Here is a 25,659-nt window from a genome sequence, read left to right as displayed (position 1 = left end):
CGGCATTTCATATTGTAATTCGTCTTACATTGTAGCGCGCTCGCACGGTCTTGAATATTATTATCTACCGCGTTTCCTCCAGCAAAATCCTTACACACGTTGTGAAGAGTATCGTATGTGTCATATATATACATATACACCACTGCTCAATTGAATCCGAGCACCCTGAACAAATTTTGATGAAAACGTCTTGCATGAGTAACGTGAAGCGTTAACTTTGTTTACGACACTGATTAAAAGATTTATATACGGAATATTGAATATAAGATTTATATACAAATTAATTTATATTATCATTGAAATAAAGAATGATATAGAGAGAAAAGATCACATCTATTCCATTCGTAATCTTTGCAAAATTAATAAACTTGTGTTTGTAAGAAATATGGTTATAGAAAATAAAAAATTAGGAATCATAAAAGTAAGTTACATCCTAAACTGAAATTGTACGCTTAAACTGAAATGTTCCCGCTTCTCGCTAATTGTCAACCAAACTAATGAATGCAATCAATCGTTGCGCAGCAATTATATAAAGTTTGTTCATATTTGTAACATTAATTCAACTGTCAATAGACAGACGTACGGCGTAAAAAATCTTATATCATACTTGATTTAGGATATTTCGACTGTTTCTTCGAAATGCTTAACGAAATATGCGTTTTGGCATTTTATACAAGTATCTACGTCGTCTCTCACACGTTTTTGAAATAGCAATATTGCGTAGAGAAAGTGCTTCGCGAAATCTTTCCAATATCTTGCGATTTTCCAAAAACACCCGGTAGATTTCTGCAAGCCTAGCGCGGAGGATACACACACGTAACGCATCTGTACAAACGCACGTTCGCGTTGTATGCGCGATTGGCGCGAAGAGGGAAGACAGAGAGAGAAAGGAAGAGGAAAGCCGCGAGAGGAAACGAGCGAGTGAGCACGCATGCACGTTCACGGTCTCGCGTGCACGCATGGTAGATCCGCATGCACGTAGACGGAGCGCGTACGCGGCTGCGAAACCGGCGTGCGAAAAACAGCCAATGGCGAGCAGAGGCGGGAATCGGTGGGGTCACCCACGTGGTTAACGAACGGCCAATCCGCGCTCCATCGCTGGTGGATTTCGAGTTGGTTTCCCGCTCGGTACACCGCGTTTGCGTTCGCGCACGAGAGAGATGGATGAGAGAAAGAGAGAGAGAGAGAGAGAGAGAAAAGAAAAAAAAGCAGGAGAATGCACACGCACGAGCAAGGAGAGAGCCACGAATTCGCGAAAGAAGAAGAGAGAGAGGGCTAGCGATGGCAGAGGAAAAAAAGAAGAAGAGAGACGAGTTTGCATCGCGTCTCAACTGCTCCCTCTCTCCCCCTCCCCCCCCCTCCTAGCCCCTATCTTGGGAGGCAAAGGGGTGAAGGAGAAAGACAGAAAGAGGGGCACAACATGCCGAACGAGAGAGCCCCTTGGACGTCGCGTTTGTGGTCTAGCCAAAGAGAGGAGAGCCTGGAAGGAAGGTGCGCGTCGCCGTCGCGAAGAGAGAGAGAGAGAGAAAGAGAGTGAGAGAGGAGCGGGGGGAATTCCTTGGACACGCCGCGCGAGTCGACGCGCGAGGGAAAGAGACAGACCTGGTGAACGCGCGCGTCCCTTAAACTTGGAGCAATCGGGGAGAGCCATTTCTGCGAGGACACGCCGGCCGGTCTCCATCGACGTCGGTTTCTGCGATCGAGCTGCTGACGGACAGCCACCGGAAACGCGTCAGATTCGCGCAACAGCGCCGCGTTTGAGTCGTCAGAGGGAAGACAGACGGAGAAAAGTAGAGAAAGAGAGGGAGAGCGAAAAAGAAAAAGAGAAAGAGAGATCGCACACACAGTCGTCGCCTATCCGCGGATCGAGCGGCTCGCAGTCGGCCAGTTGAGGCGCGAGGAAGCCAGCAGCGGAAAACAAAAGAAGGTGCCAAGTCCGTCGAGACTCGAGGACCGATCTCGTCGCAGAAGTCGTCCAAGGACCCCGTGCTCTCTCAACTCCGTGCATTTCCGCCTCTCGCGTGTGCAGCCCGTGACCCACACGCGATCCGCGATTTCATCTACGTCGTGTCCGGGATCCAGCTGCAAGAGTTACACATCCGCGTTATCGTCCCAGCAAGGATATATCATTGGAGAGGACGCCTTCGCAGGTCTCGCTTCGATCTAACCCGCGCGCGATTTCTGCCAACTATCGCCGCTACCATACACATACGACTCCGTATTCCTCCCGCTCGTCCTCTACATTGGATCGACCGCTCTTTCTCTCTTTCTCTTTTTCTTTTTCATTCTCTCTTTCTGTGATCCCATCGTGTCGTGTCGTGTCGTGTCCGCGCGTCCAAATTACTTCCCACCGGGTCCACGTAGACCCCGCGAGTCTACGACGAGATCAGTACTCGGGGGAATCGGATACGCGAGTTCGCGCGCGCGCGCACGCGCATCCGAATTGTCGTTTTCGTCGAGCCTGATATACACGTGACCGAGCCGCGAACTCGGTAGAAGCCGGCATCATAGCGTCGAGAAGCGAGCAGCAGCCAGCCACCATGTCAAAGCTCTACGTGGGCAATCTGCCGTCAGATTGCAACGAGAGCGCTCTCAGACAACTCTTCCAGGAGCACAGCTTGGCATGCACCACGATTTTGGTGAAACGCGGCGGCTACGCCTTCGTCGACTGTGCCGATCAGTCCACAGCCGATCGGGCGATCGACAAGCTGAACGGTGAGTTGTTGACATGAAATTAATTACGCTAACGCTGCCTTTAATGCTTCCGATCATGCTTTACACGTTGCTTCCCATTGCGACAACCGTGACAGCAACAACAACAACGACGACGACGACGACGACGATCAGGAAAGGAGAGGAGGAAGAAGAAATCCAAGAGGAACGTCCATCTGCTTCATGTCGCTTTGCTAATTATTTGTATACTAATAAAGCTCTTATCGCTTTGCTATCTATGCTACTGCTTTTTCCCCCAAGCTTATGCAACTTATCAGCTTATAAACCTTTCATAAATATTAATAGACTAATATTGACAAGAATCGCAGCGCAAAGATAAAGATTTTAACGAGATCTCTTGTCGGCAAATCTTTTTTTAGGAAAGTTCCGCCTGGATCATCGAATTAATGTTGAATTTTCTACCTTGGCAATCGTCAAGCTATCCTGATCCTAAATATCCGTATTTTCCTGCTTGCTTCATATTTTTACTGTTGAAAATGTATCTTTGTTTTTACGATACGTAACACGCTATGCTTCATTCAGACGCTTTTTGCTAGATTGTAAGAAGGCCGAATAGATGTAAGAATCTTCGTAGCATGCTTCCAACAGATTTTCTAAATGCGAGAACGTGTGTTTCGTCAAGTGCTTTAAAAGGATAGCCAATATATATTTTGGCAGGTTCCCCCGAGGAAGATCTTTTGTGAAAATGTCTCAGGTTACTGTCACATCGATAGTTGATCGCCGATTCTTTTTCTTTTTTGCGACAGACGATACGCTTTAACGTGAAGTTGAAGGATATCGAGAGGTTTTCCGATAAAAAAAAAAAAAATGCTGTGACAAAATCGTCAGTACTCCCGTTTATTATTGCATGCAATTATTCAAAAATAAGATTTCTCAAATTGACAAACTGTAACATTTTTTAATTAGATAGGAACATTAGATATATATTAAATTCGCAAATAATTAACGCAAGAATAGAACGATTGACAATTAGCGGCCGTGGGAATAACCTCACATTTTATGTGGAGAAAAATTTAAAGACACAATAAAAACGAAAACTGTTTTACCATAATTTTTATCACTTAAAAATACAGGTGTCGTGATTTGTGAATAAAAGACTTAATAAATATAAATAATTCGTTCAATTGTGCTGGTGACAAACGGATAAGTAGTGATGTGTAGAGAACGAGTAGAGAAAGATATTTTTCGATAGCACTGGACGTGTTCAAACATCTTCAAACTCCAATTGTTGACGAGATTGAAGCTGTATGAGTGACCGACGATGAGGCTCGTAGCGGCGAGTGAATTTATGGTCATGCAGAACTAGGATATCGTCGCGGACGCGCGCGAAATTAACGTTATATCTCACACGGCCACTCGTTTCCTCTATGGTCCAAAGATTATTCCATTTACGAATGGCAAGCGCGAGATTAGGTTTGAGAATCGCTGTGCCACTGATTTCGTCTTCCGTCGAAAAAAAAAAAAAAGATGGTCCTTTCGTAACCACGAAACTGTAGCATTCTCGACACGCGGCACTCGAACTCCTTTTAATTTCACCAAATCACGTTGTGTGCTCCGGCTCGTGATCCGATGAGAGTGTCAGATAGAAAAAAAAAATGTCATGTATATTACGTATCTTATCTTAAAACTCGTGTCGAAATCAAGTTGCTCCGATTATCAGTAGTAACGCACCGAAATTCAACTTTCTGAGAGAAAGATCGTTACAAGCATTCTGTGAAATATATTTATTTCGTATCTGGAGAATTAGGATAACAACGTTACAAAATAATCTCATCGAATCACGTGGATTTCAGAGAATAAATAACATACAGTAATCATCGTTTCGCTATTTGTTCAATATTGCTTCTGAATTCAAATTGGAGAAAATTAAATCAAATTGACATATTTCGTCAATTAATTTTTCGCAAAGTAGAGACAGGACAATTCTGTTTGCTCCACTTTCGTTGAAAGCTTGTCCACGTGGTAGGTATCATATCGCAAAATGGCGCCAGTTACGATGCGACAAGGTCGCGTTTGTGTGCTCTCCTCCGCGATAAGTCGCTGATAATCGCACGCGTCGACCAACCGTTGTCGATCGCTCCGATTACGGGACTGGCTCTTCCCGCCAAAACTAAGACTACGTGCGCACACGAGGGATTTATCGCCGGCAAGACGGCTCTTCTCGCAAAGCTGAACGCTCGAACGAGCAAGAAAAAAAGCTCCGGGACTCGCTTTCTATTTCCTACCTAGAGTTTTTAACAATTGTCCTTCAGGTAGTTTTTCGGATCTATACCTGAAGAAAATTCCGTTCCTTCAGGAACGGAAAATTTCTATACCAAGTTCAATCGTTGATGTAAATTATGAACTCCGAAAATAGCTCTCTTCAATATTCCTGCTCTTTATTATCGCAACAAATTTCTATAGAGTTAAAACAAAATGCAAGACGTGAAGAATATATTAGAAACAGAATTCTGTAAAAACTTGCTCTTGGAATAAGAATGCCTTGGCTTCTGTCCATCGACGTTACTTTTCGAGACATACGACGCGCAAAAATTGTCTGCCGAGTGGAAGTTTAACTATGCGTGACGAAACGTCAGGCGGCTGAACGCGTCCGTTAATCGCTAGACTGCCGGCAACCGTACTAGCCGAAAGCGACTATTCTACTCCCTCGCATTCAGACCACTAAATATAATGATATATTTCAGCACGATAACTTCGCGCAACATGTTCCCCATAGACAATTTCTTTTTTCTTAATTAACTCGCGACGTTTGTCGCATTTTACTGAGAAACAATTATTAATTCTTTTCCATGCAATCTTTCTATCTATTGACGAAGAAACAAATAAATAATGGCATTTTTTTAGACAAGCGATTTAAAAGACTTGAACTTTTCAGACAAATTTCTGACTTGGATATACGAAACCTACGCGTTGGCACGGTCCAAAAGAAGTGTTTCCGAGAAAGATCCCCCAAAAAAGAGAAAGAAACGAAAAAGAGGCATTGCACAATCCGTACATTTGGTGTCGCGCCTTCCATTTTCGTGTGCGCTCGTCGTCTCGGTATGGTCCTGACCTAACGTTCCCGACTTTATCCCGCCGATCGTGAGAATTTGGACCGGCACTTGACTCCGGAGGCTCCGAGTCACGCCCGCACGAGTAGTAGTCGGTCGGCGGGTTCTCTCCCGCAGCCGAAGAGAAGAAATGTGGTCAAGGTCGTGAATGGTCGCGCGCGCGCGCGCGCGAGCGAGCGAGCACGCGTGACGTATGGAGCTGCCTCCATCACCTCCGCCGCCATCGCCATCGCGACCGCTGTCGTCCTCCGAGGTTGAAATTTACATCGCGAATAGCCGCCGACCTCATCTCCTCGGCTCTCCTCCGCCTCGCCCGCCGAAAAATCGGTTAGTCACACTCATCACGTTCCGCGGCCGTGCCTACTATCCAGATCATAAATTCTATTGACAACTCTGTAGCTCTCGCGCACTCTCGCGCTCATACCTCATTACAGCGCGTGATGTTAATGCACGCACGTGCACCGATCGCATCGAAGCGCCGTTTCACCCTTGAACCTCCCCGACGAGAAAACTAATCCTCGCCGAGAGATTCTCGGATGCGTTGAAAAAAAAATCGAAGGCACGTATCTTTCTTTTTTTTTGTCGAAACGATTTAGCAAAACTAACTATATTCGATTTTGACCAAATATCTGTGAAGGAACAAGAAAAAAAAAGAGACTATTCTAAATAGAACTTTTATGCCGTTGCTGGATGGGGATTAGAAGGAAAAGAGGAAAATCTTTGCAGCAATTTGTTCGCACAGACACTCTTGATAATATCGCGAGAATTTTACTTTCATGTTTTTACTCGTATATTTTAACAATCTTGATACGGAATTAAATATATCCTGTTATTTTCGAGAAAAGGAAACCTTGAATCTAAAATCATCGAAGAATCTCCTTGAAATACTTTCGATAAAATAAATTAAGTATCAAAAATATTAAGTTGATTCTTTTTTGCTCTGGCTTTTTGGTGCATATAATTGTACTCTTAGTTATATATATATATATATATATATATATATATATAAAGCGCGCGCGAGAGCTACTTAAAAGTGAGCTACAGGAAGGAGAGCTGGGACGAGTCTCTTGGAGCGATTCATGGCGAACGCGCTCTCTCTCACTTTCTCTCTCTCAGTCTCTCTCTTTCGTCTTCTCCCTCTATATTTCGTTAGCAATACGGTCGTTGCTTCTGCAGCGTAAGGGCCGATCCTCGGATACAATGCCGCGCGAAGAACGTTACCGACGAGCCGAGGCCAGAACTAGTTTGGTGAGTTGTTGAGTTAGGTTTTAGGAGAACTACCAAAGCCGCGGTCTAATCGGGCTTTAGGCGGCTCGCACGCCGCTCTGTCTCGCGAACGATTGAGCTGTGTGCTCGTCCGCGTTTTAGAGTTGTTAGTACTCCGATTCATGAGTTATAAATCTTGAAACACCGTATTTCAAAGTATCAGCACGGATATTATTCATCAGTATACAATTGTCGACAATAAAAATTAATATTTTACTTTATACATAAAAATTTTATTTATTTTCACCAAGTACAAAAAAGACGTCACAAAATAAAATAGTTACATAGGTAACATACAATAAAATTAGAAAAAAATAACAAATTTTTCACGCTTATTTGGTTTCTTTTTGAAAATTATGACTCTCAACATTTACTATCCGCAATGCATTTTTCTAGCAACATATTAAATGTAAATGTACGATAATATAACATGGATGTATTTCTTTTGCGGCTAACATTAACAGTCATTATAAAAACATATTTGGTTGCAATAATCCACGAATATTATCTCTTTTATCTTTTATCTTTAATGTTTTTTATTATTGCTAGAAGAATATTTTGGCAATGTACAGATACACGAAAATGGTTTAGAGAATTTCCTCAAAAGTAGCATTTTCCTCAAATTCCACAGACGCATCGTGTCTGCATGTGCGTGCACAGCATGCGTCTTCCTCTTTCACAGCCGGCGTTCGTGCACGCCATTTCGTTCGGCACGATCTCGAAGACACGGAGCCTAAAAGTCGGTGCCGAAACGCCAACAGGAAGCTGCCACATTCTTCCATTCTGGCTGCCTCCTATCGCTTTCTTCTTTTCTTGTACCGGCTTGTTCCATCAGTCGTTATCCGTTATATGTCTTTAAATTTTCTCTCGTCACAAAATTTATTTATTAAGAAAATTTAAAAATACACGCTCGGAACTAGTCTCTTGTATAAGCTATCTCATTCTGCATTCATTTCAGCGTGTACATATTCCATTTATTATATTAACGCCGAACGTTTCTTTGCGATAATATAAGAATACATGTTAATTGAAAAATATTTAATTTTGAATTTGATAAAGTTTATCGTACATTTAAACGAGAACATGCCGCAGTTGCTACGAACAGAGCGTGAACGGCAGCCGAGTGCGAGGGTTTACACCCACCAATGCAATTCTCGACAGCTAGAACGAGCAGATGCTCCTAGGAATACATTATTCACATCCAAAATTGCCTGTACTTAATACACTGCTTTTTCAAACGTTTTGTAGGAGACGTCCCATTTGCTCGAGATGTCTCGCACAATATTGCCATTTTGTCGAAACGTACCTTAAATCGTACCGGATCGCTAATTTCAATATTAACATTATCTTAACACTCCGTCGTTCCCATATACATATACAGATGATAAAAATTTATATATATATTAATTATTATATATATAGGATAAATTATTATAAAATATTAAATATATTATCTACACTGTATAAGTGAAATCTATGAGAAGTATACGAACTGTTTATTCTGAGAGTGCATTTTCACTCTGCCCGAGTCACGTTTACGAAATTGTTATTAAGATACATCGCATCAGTTCGTATCCGTATCCTGCTTAATTTCAGAGTCACGCAAAAAGCCCATCGTAATTTTCATCGTCATACGCGTACCGTAATTCGACGCACCTCGCTTCGAAAATAAGTCGCTTAAACGTCTCTCGCTTCGCTTCTCCTCTGGAAGGGGACTCTCTCGAGTGAAAGAAAAAAGAGTGTAATGACTCCGTATTATTTCTCGCACCTTTTCTCTCGAGCTTACCGCGCACCTCCGCGTATGTTTATGCGGCCGAATAAACATGTCCGCGCAATCTCTTCCTTTTTTGTAATCGCTGCCCGCGGCCCGGCCGGCTTGATTTGTCGCGTGCCTGCTCGGGACCACCTGCCCCCGAAAAAAGTTACCTGTTAACAGTGCACCGGTAACCGACACTGATGGGGCCTTACGATTCGGTCTTTCCTCCTCGTACAGGCTCGGACAGCCTACGGGCGACCGATTCTACCGATCGCAACTTGTACGGCGGAGTAGCCGCGATCGTCATAAGACAGAAAGTGCGACTGAGGCAAAAAGGAAGGTGCTAATTATTATAATGAAGGTTTTTCCAGTGATGACGAATGCGATCATTACTATTAACTGTTTCACTTTGCTGCACCTGACCGATGCGTATCATTTATTACATCCAATTATAAAAACTCCTCTTTAAAGTCAGCACTTTTTAATCTCTAGAAAAATGTCAAACCTAAATTGATTATCTACATACATTAAATGCACGTTTATATATGGAGCACTTAATTTCTCGAACAAGCGAATCAAGTAAAGCACTTTTGAGACTCGAATTTGGTATCGTCGTTTTTGATCTTAGACAGTTCTCTCTCTCTATTCTTTCTCTCGTGTTTCTTCGTGAAAATTTGCGCACGCATTGCGATGCAACGCGTTTCTCGACGATGAATTTGTCACGTGTCATTATCTTCGCGATGCATAGGCATTGGTGCGGGCAAGGTGCAACCATGACCAGCCGTGCATTTGTCCATGAGGCTTGTACAACGTGTCACCGAGGCAGAGTCGCCCGGGCACGTGATATCAACTAGTATAAACTGGTATCAGCCAGCTGTGGTGTCATCTCGAGATCTGAATAGGAGTAGCCGAAACTGTACTGACATGTAGGGGAGAGGGGGGTAAGATGACGATGTTGAGGTTTGCCGATTTTTACTAATTTTTGTGATAATATAAAAATAACAATCTATTTTTTTTTTAGCTTTACTAAAACCTCATTTATTATCAGTAAAAACTAGAAGTTGTTAAATAAATTTGAATTTTTTTAATTAAAATTTTTTGTAACACGTTAATTTCGTCATCTTGCTCTCATATGCGGGTAAGATGACTTTTAATACCGAGTAAAATGGAAAAACAATCAAATAATGTTAAAAATGTACTCTTATAAATAAAGAAGATTTATTATAATATAACAGTCTTATACTATTTTGATATTACAATGTAATTTAAAAAAAAAACATAAATAGAACAAAAAATATTTATGTAATCTGTAAAAACATTATTAAAATTGGGATAAACATTGTGATATATATTGCAATTAAAATTGCATTATATATAATCAGAATGCTATTAAGAATGAAAAAACTAATGCACAAATGCATTACCTTGCCCATACACGACGTTCGTCATCTTACTCACAATCGACTTGTTTATTTGTTCGTTAAATATAAACATTGCAATATAAAAATTGAAAAATATGAATACGTTATTGTATACATTTTTAGCTATACAATATTGTGATTTTATAGAAAAAATTAAAATATTTATTATAATTATAATTATGTCATTTCTTATGAACAAACATCAAAAAATTACATATAGATGCTTCCAAAACACACATTTTTTTATTATATTATCTACTTTTATGGACAGATTGAAATCAAATTACCATGCAGATTATTTATTATTATCTAAAGTCTCTCTAATAAATTAAGCACCCTGGTTCGTCATTTGTTATTAATTTAAAATAATTAATAATTTGTCATTTTATCCTTCTTTTCTCTACTTACCGCTCTTATCGCGCGATATATTTAGAGATACATTTCTGCAATTGGTTTGAGCTCTTTCATCGCATCATCATAAAAAAAGTCTTTATATCAGATTTCTCTTATCCGCAAACGCAACATACAAAATGTTTTAAGATTTCGTCTATTGTGATCTCTTAGATGTCTATGGTAATTTTCTTGAGAAGACCATAAAAAGATACTTAACAAACATTTATTTTCCATTTAATTGCATGTGGAAAATTAGATTTTATATCTGATCCGAATCAAAATTAAAACAGAATTTCAGATATTATTTTGGAAATTAGAGAATTAGATGTATTTAATTTCGATATAGAGTTTTCGTGCGAGAAAACGCCGGTGCATCTGAAAAAAGGAAGGAAGTGCTATCTTTAGCATCATGTAAAAAGACCGTAATAGTGTATCTCCCTTTACTCGTCTTTCTTTTCATCATTCTACTGTCACACAAGGCGACTCCACTTGATGGTATTTATGGAGAAGTCTAACAAAAATTAATAAACGATTTATCGACTATATTTATCGCTTTAGTTTCCTTAAAAGAAAATTTGATTAGGGAATATTTTAAGACATTAAAGGACTCTTAGAAATGTTTCTTTCTAAAGATTCATATTCCAGATGTTTGATCTCTTACTCGTCAACACTCATTCTTCTCTATTTGCTTCTCGGCCTCTCGTTCTCTTTCTTTTTCTCTCTTATCACATTTATTTTGAGAACTTCTTCATGGCCGCTTCAAATACAGTTTCAACTCGAAATCATACTTGTGTATAGTTTACACGATTTCTAACCGTTTGTGCGCGATTTAATCTTTTATCTTTCGTTGAAAAAAAATTTCTTATCTGGTTGAAAAAAAATTAGTCTTCTTTATAATTCATTCTGCAAAGTTTCTCCGACTATTTCGAAGTAATTTTCATATATTTTATGTTTTATATATATTACATGTTTTTCCTATCTTTTCTTATCTTTTTCAGGAATTTTTCCAAAAATATTTCTCTCTCTCTCTCTCTCTCTCTGTTTCAATATCATGACCTCCTTTTTAAACTCTCACTGACTTTGTCTACGTGACCTCTGCCCGGCAGCTCGGCGACACGTGTTTGTTTTAGATACTCGGCCATTGACTTCCCAAGCGCGCAACGTCACTGTCGGAGTTTTTGGCGGAACGAAAGCACCTCGCGTCGCGATCGAAGCCGCTTCCTGTCTTGCGTTTCTATTCGCCGTCCCCACGGCCCACATTTAAACATAGCCGACCGACTCTGAATTTCGGTTAAACGAGAGAACGTCTTCTCAATGAAGCGACCGCCATTGAATTCCATTAACCCTGTCGACCTGACTCTTCGACGTTACCGCTTTGACTTTCACATATATGCAAGCTATCGATTATTAATTTTAATTGTAGTATCTCACCATTTACTTCTTTTTATTTTTTTAATTGCAGTAAGTTTCGTTTTGGAAATTTATATAAATGCTAAAAATGTATGATAACGTATGGAAAATAATTTATTTATTTTATGAGAGAATCGATGAAAAGATATATTTCAGCAAAAAGAATTTAGTCTCGTGCTTTTACGAATTTTAAGATATTTTGGATCGAGAAATTAAAATAGCATTTTGACATCACACGACCGTTGCGAGAATGTCCCGTTAATTCCTAACCGCCACGACGGCGCTCATCGTGAAGTCTGTCAATTAGCATCCAGAGTAGCGTCAATGAATTCTGAACGGGCAACAGATTTGTGACCTCAGACTTCATAATGAGTGTCTTTCATGTCTTTTACCTCATCAGAGTTCATTGATAAATTTGCGAAAAAAGTTAAGCCATTTTTTTCTTAACCAAAATCTTTAAAAAAAAAATTGAGAAAAAAAGCGTGCAGATAATTGTTAACAATGTTAAGAGAAACTCCATCTTTGGTTTCTTTAAGGTGCTAATATAAAAGATTGAGTGGCTCTTGTTCGTGCGTGTGCGCGTACGGAGAACGCAAGTGGACAATGAAACCTCGTTTCTCGGTCAATTTTAACTGGACATCGGTTTGACAGAAATTTCATTTAAGACTTAATGATCGTAACATTGAATGCGGAGGGATGAAAGCTCGCGATAAATGATAACGGTTACGGGGTTAAGGGCGAAAGAGAGGTGGAGCACACACGATGGCTGGCCCACGTGCGCATAATTGTCAGGTACACGCGGAGAGAAACCCGGGTCTTTCGACAGGTGTCAATGAACCGGTCAACGACGTATCCGTCGGAGGATAAGCGACGAAGAGAAGACGATAGCCCCGGCGGAGAGGGAGAACGGGCGGGGAAAAAAATACGAGCGAGGCTCGTTCGCACCTGCCTCGTGCGAGTCGAGCTCACGGTGATTTCACATTTCGTGGTTCGCGAGACAAACGTACACGCGAAAACCGATTTTTCATACAAGGAGGAAGGATAGTTAATTAAAAGCTTGATACCGCAACCTCTGCCAAGAATAGGGAAGGTGTGAGACCATTACGACGTGGTTATAAAAAAAAAAACTTGAAACTTTTTAAAGAGATAGAAAAATTAAATCATGAATTAAATAAAATTAAATCCTGTCTTTAATTTTCGAATGAAAAAAAACAACATACTGCATCTATTACTAATTGTAAATATTAGGAAATTAAAAATATAGGAGAATTATATAAATTAAAATGAAGATACACGAATATTAAAAGGGAAGAAATATATCGCGTTTTAATAAATAGCGGAAAAAAATGTTGTTCATGGCAGATATCCATTCATAATTCAGACACTTGCACTTACAATGGAATCTGCCGCTCATTTTAGGAAGCAGCGCTCTTTCTTCATGCGTATTTTGCGATTTCACGGGGAGAGGGAGACGAGACGAAAGAATTATCTTCCATGACTGATATATTCGGGAAAATTATGATTTCGTGGAATTTTACGTATCTCAAACGTAAAATGAGTCCATTTTTAGATCAAGAAGTTGTAGTAATTAGATATGCTTATCTCAAGAACGCAATTTTTTTCTTTTCAAACGCAAATTTCTATTTCGCGTTAGTTGTTTTATTAAATTTGATTATAAGAGTCAATCTCGTTGTATCGACGTGAATGAAAGTGATTATATTTTACAAGTATTGATTCGAGTTATTACTCCTCGCCATTTATTTTATTGGTTTTTTTTTAAATATTACATTACGTTAATCGCGAAATTTTGTTTTACTTATTTTACTAATTCTAAAGCATAAATTCTAATGACGAGGACAATTTTTTTTGTTAACGTATCAACTGATAATTACGCATCAAATAATCTTAGTAAGTAAACGATAAGGAATTCCACGAAACTCGTTATTTGTCTAATTAGATTAAAGATATAACTCAGACTCTTCGTATGTTACGCGTCGCTGATTCGAGATAAAAGTTAAGAAGTTAAGAAATCGATTTATCTGCCGGCGAAAATCACGTGTCACGTGTCGCGCACCCGAAACTATCAAATTGTCGCGGCGTGGGCGATACGCTGATGTCCGATGCTGAGCTCCGTTCCCCGATGCGAGAGGAGGACGGCAGTCCGCACGTCGAGAAAAATTACATCGGCACACCGCCATTAATCTCCGAACGAGCGGATATTATTTTAATTCTCAAGTCTCGGCCCGTCTCTTCTGAGAAACGCCGGCCTTTGTCCCAGTCGGCTGCCCAGAAAGAAAAGTGACCGAGTGATTTAATCTACGAACGAACGAACGAACAGCGCGACCCTGGACTTCTCTTCTGATGCTCGCGCTCACTATTTCCTCTCCTCTCCTCTCCTCTTCTCTCCTCTCCTCACGCTCGCCCGCCATCGGCGAGATTCGTTTTTGCTCGCCGAATTTGCGACGGCGGCGACTGTGTGCTGCTCCAACTCGGGAGGGTTTCTCGGGAAAAGTCGCGACGAACTTCCTCTATTAAGAGTCTCTGGGTATTCGCGACATTGCACTTGATGTTAAAGAGATCATTGAACCTGCTACAATTCCATTCAGTAATTCAGCGATTGGATAGATTGACATTTTTCAAAACTTTTTAGATAGTCATCTAGAACGCTGCGCTCTTCCGAGCATAAAAATACGTGTATAACGTGAACTCTCTCTCTCTCTCTCTCTCTCTCTCTCTCTCTCTCTCTCTCTCTCTCTCTCTCTCTCTCTCTCTCTCTTACTATCTTAAAATAAAAAATATTTCACAAAATCAAGAGGCGCGGTCGCGTCTCGGCGCAAAGTCAAAGCGCAGCGAGCGAACCGCCTCTTTTTACGCGAGTCAGCGATTTCCATGCACACGAGATTATCAGATCTCAATAAATTTCAGTAACGGCTGAACCGATCAAGTTCTGAGTAGTCTTAAACGATACTCATTCATTAAACATTACAATTCGAAAAGTTTTTAATCTTATTTATACTTTACATTTCACTTTTGACATATATGAATTAAAATTTTAATTAAAAGCTTTAACAATAAAAGAAAAGTACTCGATTCAATATTTTATGATTAGAAACTTAGTAATTTACAAAAATTTACAAAAATTTTTACATAGGCAAGCACAAAGATGATAGAATTACAACAAGGTTTCTAATAATTCATATTTGTAAAGTAATAATCGAAAAATGAGATTGTAAACTAGCAAGGTCAGAAAAGAAGAAAAACAGGTTTATTAACGAAAACACGACGCTAGAAATAACTGTTAAGTCATCTATATGGATTATTTTATGAATTATTCAGGTATAAAATCGGTTACGATAAATTCCGTAGGATGTGAAAATTCATTACATGTAAAAACATATCTAAACATGTTCGGATTAAAAATATCCAATCACAAGATGAATATTAATCAAAAAATTTACGCATTGATATGTATTATAATAATTTTGTTCATTTATTTGATTAATTTTATATTATCACTGGGATACGTAATCTCAATCTGTTAAAAGACAGAGAGAACTGACTTACAATTAGCGTAATTAGATGCTTATATATTCAGGAAAAATATTCAGAAAGAACACGATATACACATATTGCTTAACACCACAAAACGCGTGATATCAGCACAAAATTACCTTTTTAAAAAAAAAGGTAAGAAAGGCGCCAAGTGTATGTATAAAATGAATAAAAAAAAAATACCGCGAGACGCGACCGCGCCTCCTGACTCCTTAAATTTTTATTTTTTTCTGCAAAACCCAAGTGGTACTATCTTTGTATCCTCACTGAAAAATTTTCCTATTCTAACCCATGTGGTACTCTATACTATAATTTCTCTATAATTTCTATACAAAACCGAAATAAATTTTTAAACTACACAAACTTGGCGCTGCTAGATATCTAAATATAATCTAATTAGCGCTTTTTTTATCTTTTTTTTTGAACAAGTAATTTTATACTGATATCACACGTTTTGTAGTGTACTTATTATTCTATAAGAACGTAATATTATTTTTACATTAAAGAATATTCCTAAAATATTAAAATGTGGTTATATGTTCACTTCTAATAATATTAAATAAATATTCAATGAAGAATTAAATTATTGAATATTTTAGTATTTAAATATTTTAAATTATAGAGAATATTATAACTTTTAAATAATTATAAAGATTATGAATAGTCTATGCACAATAACTCATATTAATTTTTGATTTCAATAATATTTGTAGAACATTTGCAGAATATTTCACGAATATTGAAGTAATATACCACAAATATTATGTAAAAACGGACATATATAACATTAACACAATATTAAAATGATATTAAAAATATTAAATAATATTTGTAGTATAATACTCCAGGAATATCATATGCTTATAGAGTAAATACTAAATCTATGTAAACTTGGGCAATAAGACGCTTTATTTTATATTTTCTAAATTCGCTGAAACTATAGTTATCGAATTGTCTGAAAGTTAAAAAACAGTAAACATTTATTGGATATTTGTGCTTGTCGAAAGAGAATGGAAGAATGTTATAAGTATAATCGGTATCCTTGGAAAAAACCGAAATCTCCGGATTTCTGATTCGTTAAGATTAATCAAATGTAGGAAACGTCGTTGTTTACGCACGTTCGTGCGTATCCTCTCCAGTTTCGATAATGTCATCTGTCACACAGATAAGACCGCCATTTGCTTCAGAAAGGCAAATCGTCTTACTGTATTCGGATACTAGGGTTCAAAAACCGAGAATGATACCGCTGGAAAACAATACGCCCCTTTGCGTCCGCGTGTACTTATACATACAATGCGTGCTTGTACTTTTTCTTTATTCTTCATTCTGCACGGCCGTGAAACGCACACAGCCCGGCATTCGTAACCGTCCGAAACTCTGAACTTTGTACACCGCCAGATAATGGCCATTATCTGCGCCTCCGCGCACAATTTTCATTGACGAACGTACTTTGGAAGCCACGAGCGGATCTGCGTGGTGAAATCTAAAAATGCGTATCATGTTTTTGATGTCGTAAGAAACAGATAAATAATGGAATGACCGAAGCAAAAAATTTATTTTGTTTTGTTTTTGTAGCGTTTTACGTCTGAAATTTATTCAGATTATTATAGACAAAAAATATATAAATTAAATATTTAAAATTGTCCGTTTAATAAAATAAAACGGTTCCATTAGCTGGAAGAAAACTTGTTTTTATCCATCAGTCAACAAATTTCTAGTAATCAAGTTTCTTTTTTATTTGTTGAAAATAGCGTCGACAAAAGAGGTTGATGCAATAAAATTGTGAGATAATATTTAGACATTCTTTGGGCACGCAGTACGCTCGTTCTTTTGATAAGCAGTAACATGTCATTTTCGGACGATGACTCGTATGCAATATCGTAATCAGTATGGGCGATGCAATGTACTTCGTATTACGACGCGACTTATCGCATGACGCAACACCTCTCTTAATTTCGAAATTAATTGCCGACAAAAACATCGCTCAACCGTTGCGTTTCGATATAATAACGTTCGATTAGGGAAGTGCATCGTAAGTGCGCCGCATCAATCGAGATCTCCTTCGTCTCTGACGCGGCAATTTTTCTTAAAGAGTACGCAGCATTTTTAAATTGAAGTAATTAAAGTAAGATTGTCCTTTAATCCTACAAGATACTGAACATTTTATAATATGATATAAAATAATTAACATTAATATCAAAATAATATTTAAAAAATTTTTTACCTTGTACAATTTTTTCTTAAAGAAATATCAATATTATTAATACTAAATTATTTCTAATTTTAGATTGTTTTTTATAAATCAATAACTGAATTAAACTTTGACTCTATAAATTTTTTTTATTTTTATTGTATTATATTACTATATTATGATTTAGAAAAATGCAAAAATTCAACATGCATTAAAAGATAATTAATATTTACGAATTTAAAAACTAGGATTTTTTAAATTTAACATAAAACTATACACTAATAATTCAATATATTGATGCCAAACCGCGGCTTCTAACGTAATGTCGAAATTACGTTCGATAATGCTTGCTGCTTAAGAGCCGGATGCAGCTCGTTTTTGATCGATAAAATCAAGGACGACTCGTTAGGCTCGCACGTTTAGAATATCCTGAATTTGCTTTGCGCTTAAGGGATCCGTACGCATTTAAGTAGAGTACGCATTTTAGATTCAATTCAAGAACTGCATTTATTATGAAGCTTTATTTTATTTGAGTTCAATTAAGATAAATTATTAAAAAATAAATTACTTTACTGGCAATGAATCAAAATATAAAATAACACCAATGTTTTTCTGTTCGTATTATCAAAACAGTTACAATAATTAAAAGCCATGAACGAGCTATCTTAATTCTACGAATTATAATAATTTATTTTAATCGTACAATCAACATGATTAACGGAACGTTTCGGTCTTACTTGACCTTCTTCAGCCGTACATTAGTTTAACATTTCCTCCGAGAATTACATTTTTCTTTAAGCTTTGTTATGGATATTAATTGTTATATTTCGCACGATTTTGAATTTTACTCGCTAAAAATTTAAAAATTTATATATTATATGGATTGTATTCTTAAATATTATAATTTTTAATGAGATAAAAGAATTGAAAAATGGAAGGGTTTAACGTGCAACCCTGTATACGTAAACGGTTACGGAAGAGGAAGTAATTAGTCTACCAAAGCAGAGAAAATGTAGTTGGCTTAGTAGACCATGGCACGTATTCATATTCCACGTTAAACACTAAACTAAAAGTAGGGTACGATATTTATTCGGATAATTCCTGTGTTTCAACCGATGGAATAAATTCCCTTAGAGATCATGAATAATGTAATAAAGTAGAGAAAATATCAGATCAAGTGTCGAGCGTACTGCCGGGTATAATAACAGTGTAATTTATGAATTAAAAATATTGAAAGTGTGCAAAAACATACTGATTAGGGATTCGATTGTGTGTACATAAGTTGACTAAAAATTACAAAAGTGAATAAATTCACTAGAGCCTGACCAATGAAATTTATTCTAGTAAATTTACTTACTTGAGTAATTTTTACCAAGTTATATAATACGCATCGATCTCCTGATATGTCAACATAGACAAATGGGACATTTTGTAGAACTTTACGATAACATTACTTAGAGAATATATAAACTTATATAATTAAAGTCATTTATATAAATTTCATGAAGATCGTTTCGATTGCGGTAATCAGTTGAGGACGAAGCTGGGTAGCTCTTGCTTTTTTGGCGCGCTTTTCTGCACGGATTCTCAGTCAGGACCTATCTTAACGTGCGTGGGCCCGCTCGCTTCATTCGGCAAACTAACCTACCCGTCTAAGTAATCCATTGTGCTCCTCGTGTTCTCTTTGTGTGGCTGCTCTCACGGTGAGGGATCGGCGAGGGTTAGAGGGACAGAACGATGGAAAGAGAGAGAGGCAGGAAAAGATAAAGAAAGAGAGAGACAGAGAGGGTGTGAGGATGTGGGAGATAGAGGAAAGAGGCGGGATCGAAGACGAAGGAACGAGAAAGAGGAGCCACAAGGCCAACCGAGTTCTAAACGATTCCTGTTGCTTTACGCTTCTGCCGCGCCATGAAGATCGACTAACTGGTCCAGTTTTATTTACCGGGAAATTGTAGGAACCCCTGATGTTTTTTCCAAGTTGCAAACTTTCAATTCATTTTCATGGAACATAACGATGGTTGGTTCAGTAGCTGATTTTTTTATGTAGACACGCTATGGAAAATGGAAAATTTTGAAATTGAACATCACAGATAATTACAATTTCAACTGATTCTATTGCTGCATCAATATTTCATTTACTGTATATTAACATCATCTTATGCGAATACTGAGCTCGGTTCTTTGAAGTGCGATAAATTGTACACAACGTCAAATGACTGCAAGTATAAATTATTAATTAAATACACGTATACGTACGTCGCGTTGTCTCTGAAGAGCTTGCAGAGTCGTTTGTTTTATGAATATACTAGCGAACGTACTAGCGAACGCATATATGACATGTACATACACGCGGCGACAAATGCAGACAACACTCTCGTATTTGTTTCTTATGGTACCTCTCTGACGTTTTCCAACGCGTTTGCTCCGATGTCTCTGATAATTTTCGTCTCTCGCGAGAGACTCCACTGATATTCGTCACGATACGACACGACCTCGGAAAGATATATTACCTGGAATCACGCGACCGGTTGTACAACTTTATCCTCAAGTAATCCTCGTACGGAGCGCACGACGTTTCCGCGCTGATTTTAAAGGCCACCTTCGAGTTAATTACTCGACCACTTCTCACACATCCCGTCGCTTTTTATAAGGATTATCGTCATTTTTCTTTCATGCTCTTTTCTGCCCCGGTCAACAATTCTGCCAGCGATCAAACGTAAATTACGTAATTACCGAATACATTATAATAAAACTGCATTCAAGAACACCTTGATTAAAAAAAAAAGAAGAAAAAAAATAGAACCTGGCAGTCACGCTTCGACAGTTGCCTCTCGAGGCAACAACATTTCTTTCGTTTATTTCAAATAAGTAAAAACTAATAGGACTTCTTCAATTATTGACTTAGCTGTGTCAGTTTCCACCGTTTTCCCAGTATGCTGCTCTTATCAATTCGTGTTACATCGCGTGAGTCACGGCTCGTGAAAGGAGGATTTCCGTGGGACTGAGGAGACAAGTCGAGCGGTAACCCAATAGTAATTTATGTACCTAACCGTGCCAACCGCCGTGTCCACGGCATCGGTATTCAGCATCGGCCTGGAATGCGCAACAGGAACCTGTTCTCATTCCCATTCCTATTCTCGTTCCCGGCGCAGCGCTACCCAAATATTTCATTACTTCCCCGTGGAGCCGATGTACTCTGGGCCCTCTCCGCCCCTATCTCCCTTCGTCCGTAACACCTCGCCTTGCCGTAAGAATATTGTCGACGTTATGTCAGTCGATAATCGTGTCCTTATTTGATATATCGATAATAAATTTGGAATGCGTGAAAGTTAACGAATAATAAAAAAAAAACTTGATGTAAATCATACGATGACAAAAATCTTGAGCGACATAATCACGCGAGATAATTTTCACAAAATTAAATAATCATCGTTTTATCAAAAATATATTTTAAGAATAGATAAATATCGAAACGTCTTTAAAAAGAGAAGAACGTAGAAATGATTTTGAATGAAATAATCAAATGTTGAGCATGCACACAGATGAATGACTACCGGAGAAACTTCTTGCTATATCAGCCGAGATAGGAGAAAACTGCTAATGCTATTATTTGAATGTACTTTCGGGATGTACTCTCAGCCAACTGATCTTCATCAGAATCGTGTCCCATGCGGACAACCGATACGGCGCGAGTAAGGAACGGTGCATAATATTTAGCTGATATTTAATATCGTGGATACGTTCATCCTGTTTGTCACTCTACACTTACGTTTATGCCCGACTGCAGCCATAATATTATCTTTTAGCGATAGTTATGGGACGGCGTGTTATGGGACGGCGTGTGCATAATTAATAGATTTGACAAATACATTCGCACATAACAAAAGCCGAATGTTACATATCCCGAATATTAATTTGATATTTAATTCTATAAAAAGATGTGTACGTGTACACTTTTTCATGTATTGTTTTTTTTATATTTGTATTAAACTTGGGGAAATAAATTTAAATAACTTTAAATTTTTTTCCCTAATTATAAATTTTGCGAAATTTATTAAGTTGCAAAGTTTTTAATTCGAGTGAAGTTTATCCAATTCAAAATTTATTTAAATCTTGTTAGATTTGCATAAAAAAAAATCTGAAACCATCGCGTATTCCACTCTTTAGAAATATTTCGAGAGGTTTGCTCGTTCAAGAAACGAAGGCGACGAAGGAAGATTAAAAAAAGAAAGAAAGAGAGAGGAAATGAATGAATATATATCAGATAGGTTGCACGGCAATTTTACTGCATCCGAATAACGCGCCCAAATTCACTGTTAGCTCGCTCTAGTCTAACCCTAACTGGAAGAAGGCGAAGAAGAAGACGAAGAAGCGGGCTCACCTACCTGGCGGCTCCGCTATGCGTTATAGGGAAAAAGAAGGGCAGGCGGACAGGCAGTGCGGAGCAAAAGAGAGAGGGATGAGGGTAGGGTAAGAAGGGAGAGACAGCGCGTACTAAGGAGACCTTGAAGGCTGCTGGCCGGGTGCCCAGGTCTAGTGCCTGACCCACTATAAAGGCACTTGCCATCCTGCTCGTACGTCAGGACTGCCGCTTAGCACCCTCTCCCTTAGAAGAGAACGCCTGCTAACCTACTACTCTCCTGCCCGCGCTCTCTCGCTTCGTTCACCGCATATACATACACCGGCTCAGCTCAACTACGAAACCCGCTTCCAAACTCGGACCGCGAGAGTTAGAGGCTCTCCGAAACGAGGGCCCCGTACTCCGTCTCGCTCTCATCTTCCCGGCCGGCCCTTCCTCGTTCCTTCTTTCACTCGTCGTCCGTGATCCCCTGCGCCCGCTCTCGCTACCTTCACGATCTCGTTTTCACTCCCTCTTTTTCAGCCCCCCCCCCCTCCCTCCCTTCTCTTCTCTTTCTCTCTCCCTTCCCGTACAATCCTTCTTCCTTCCCTTCATGCCCCCATGGCCCTTCCCCGAATACCCGTCTGCCCTCTTCACGTCGTCACTACCACGTGTAACTCGCCCCTTCTGTGTAGTATTTCTTCTTAGTTCCTCTTTTACTCTTTCTCTCTCTCTCTTCAACGCCGCTGCTTTCTTTCTTTATCTTCTTTCCTCGCTTTCTCTCCTTTTTCTGTCGCTCTCTTTCATCTACTCTAACACAACACGCGGCGTCGAGGAAAGAGGAAAGAAGAAAGAAAGAGGGTGTGCACATTTTGGAGGGAGTAGTACCATCTAGCATAGCAACTGCTGTTTCTGCATTTCTTCGCAGCGCGCCCCATACGAGATGCCGGTATATTTTAAGCGTATAACGGGTGTCCCATCATCAAAACGAAGCGCCAGAGCTTTCCCGGAAGTTTGCGTACGTTTACGAACCAGTTCAGAGACGCTCGCGCAATGATTCTCATTATCATCGAAGGAAACTCATATTTATTACATGCTGCAGCCTAATTTGCGCAGATTTGCATACATTTATACAGTCCAAGGAGTAATTTTTTTTATATTTAAACTTTTGATACAATGAAATAGTGGAAAACGTTGCACATTTAACAAACACAAAATTTTAGGATTAGATATATAAGAATACATACAACACATATAGTTGTATAGAAATATATATAGCATCTGTAACACCGTAATTTGGCATCAGTGTATTGTGGCTATAATTAGAAAATTGGTACGAACAATACGCTATATAATATTAATCAGGCAATTTTATTTGAGAAAAACGTCAAGAAGCTTTACACAATTTTCGCTAAAAATCTTAATAATAACATAAATTCTATTCGATTCTATTTAATCAATTTATTTTTTGTATTATATACAATTTTCAATATTATATATATATAAAATAAATGAAATGTAAAGGAAGGTCGTTCATGTCTATAACATTGCGTTGCTCTTGACAAATGTTCCAACGTCAACGACAATCACAGCTATTAATTAGACGATTCAATTGCACGCCATCTCAGACACTGTCTATCTTAGTATTGAAAATGTCTACCCTGCTTGATTTTAGCATCTATCTGTTAGTACCATTGTTAGCGCTGTTATTATACCTGTATTGTCGTCAGTCGTGCCGTCGCGTTTTGTTGTACCGAGGCGCTTCTCAAGCCCCACTTTAGCGAGTGTAATGGCAAAGTTAACCCCGTTGGTGCAATCTCGTCCCATCTTTACGGCACGTGAAATCGGGCGTAAAATGCGCGGCGTATTTAACGCGGCATAAGAATCGAATTAAAGCCTCGTCAGGACGTACCCCGGGCTCTGTACCTCTCTCATTCTCTCGCCACCGAATTGGCTTTCGCATGAAACCTGTTGGCTACGCGGTCGAGCACACTCATCTATATAGGTACACTTACGAATATTATTACTGACGGGGCAGAGCTCGCGAGGGGAGAGACCTGACACGAGACATACTAAGTAGCCATTTAGATGGCCACTCCTTTCCTCTCGTCCATCTATCGCTCCTTATCCCGTTCTCTTCCGCTGCCGAACGAATGACTGTAAAGGAGAGAGAGACACGCGAGCGCGCCATTTTTCTGCTTGCCTCGCGCATTCTCTCCTTATTTCGTTTCATATTCGTACTTCTAATTCATTCGCATTTCCAAGCCGGCTCGTCCAGCCACAACGTATGCGTACCCTCATTGAATCGAGCGTAGCTCAATCTAATAGAATCTACGCGAACGAGTTCGCCACTTGACCCACGCCGTTGTATCGCGAGAAAATCTAGCCTCCAAGAGTTTCAGTTTCGTTTACGGGCGCAACGTTTGAGATCGAAGAAACGCGTCTATGTAAAGTCATCAATTTTACGACTAAACAGTGACTTACGCACATACGATTTATTATACATACGTATGGTTTATGTATCATCAATACGTCGCCACATGCTACATCAACATTGTTACGTATACATACGAATAAACGTATAAGCTTTTCATATCGAATTATTAGGTGTCTGATTGTGAGTCTAATTCTAAGAACTCGATTTGTTTCTTCGTATAATCTACATGTCTGGAGACTCCAATTTCTCAAGTACAGAGCTTTGATATCAAGCAAGTATTGTCGACGACACGACAGCCAAGTTAATTTAAGAAATGATAAAAAGATCTAACTTAAAATTTTCTTTATTCTTGGCATAAAATCTATTCTGTAGACATGTATTTCTTTTCAAATCTGTAGAAGTAATACGTTCGAAAAACTCGCAAAATTGCATTTAATTGATAAAACGGAACTTTAATCATCTCTTTAATCGCAATTATTAGAAGACGAAGAATTCGTAATTATGTGTACATGGAAATTTCAAATACTTATGATTTTCTTAGCAATTAAGTCTCGTATTATAATAATAGCTACACGTAGTTGACGAGATGACAACGAGTACTGAGAGTGGCAAATGATGCGATAGTTCGATTCTGACAGGCGCTCGCGCTCGATTAAAATTTAAATGGGCACACAATCACAAGAGCTGGGCGTCGAAGGCACGGCGCGGCGCACGGATCTCAACGGATCCGCTTAACGAGCGCTACGTCGAACGACCGTTCGGCGCGAGAATGATTCGCGAATCTATTCTTCTCGCGATTCGCGCGACGTGGAACCGGTCATGGGAAATTAGATGGGCTTGACCGGTAAACGACACCTGGCGCGTAGGAAACGAAAGGAAATACTTGTGTGCGCCGTATATACACGCTGCTCTATAATCTACCTTCTCCTTTTCTTTTTCTCTTCTCCTCTTTCTCTAGCCTTCCCTCTCCTTTTCTCTCTTTTCCAACTATCTCTTCCATTCCCCTTCTCTGTCGCGAGCTACGAAGTGTCCGGCAGTTCACATAACCTTTTGATCCTGATTAGAATATGAGTGAGGTGTAGCTGTGGTGATAGCTTTCGCCTGGGTTAAT

The 25,659-nt window shown here is 39.0% G+C and overlaps 1 protein-coding gene across 2 annotated transcripts in view; it reads left to right on the top strand.

Annotated features, from left to right (window-relative positions):
• The first annotated feature begins 1,644 nt into the window (after positions 1 to 1,644).
• The window catches only part of LOC105197398 (insulin-like growth factor 2 mRNA-binding protein 1), a 111,818-nt gene continuing 87,803 nt past the window's right edge, over positions 1,645 to 25,659 (top strand). Inside the window, exon 1 of one of the 2 annotated variants that reach the window (XM_039446321.1) lies at positions 1,645 to 2,715. In XM_039446321.1, coding sequence (XP_039302255.1) covers positions 2,541 to 2,715 — 175 coding nt within the window. In that variant the 5' untranslated portion in view covers positions 1,645 to 2,540. The remainder of the gene's footprint in view (positions 2,716 to 25,659) is intronic. The other variant, XM_039446322.1, reaches the window with a different exon arrangement.

Source organism: Solenopsis invicta, chromosome 2 (genome assembly GCF_016802725.1).
Source record: "Solenopsis invicta isolate M01_SB chromosome 2, UNIL_Sinv_3.0, whole genome shotgun sequence".
Classification (NCBI taxonomy): Eukaryota; Metazoa; Arthropoda; class Insecta; order Hymenoptera; family Formicidae; genus Solenopsis; species Solenopsis invicta.
The sequence above is the reverse complement of the archived record's forward strand: the minus strand, read 5'-3'. Positions and strand labels throughout refer to the sequence as shown.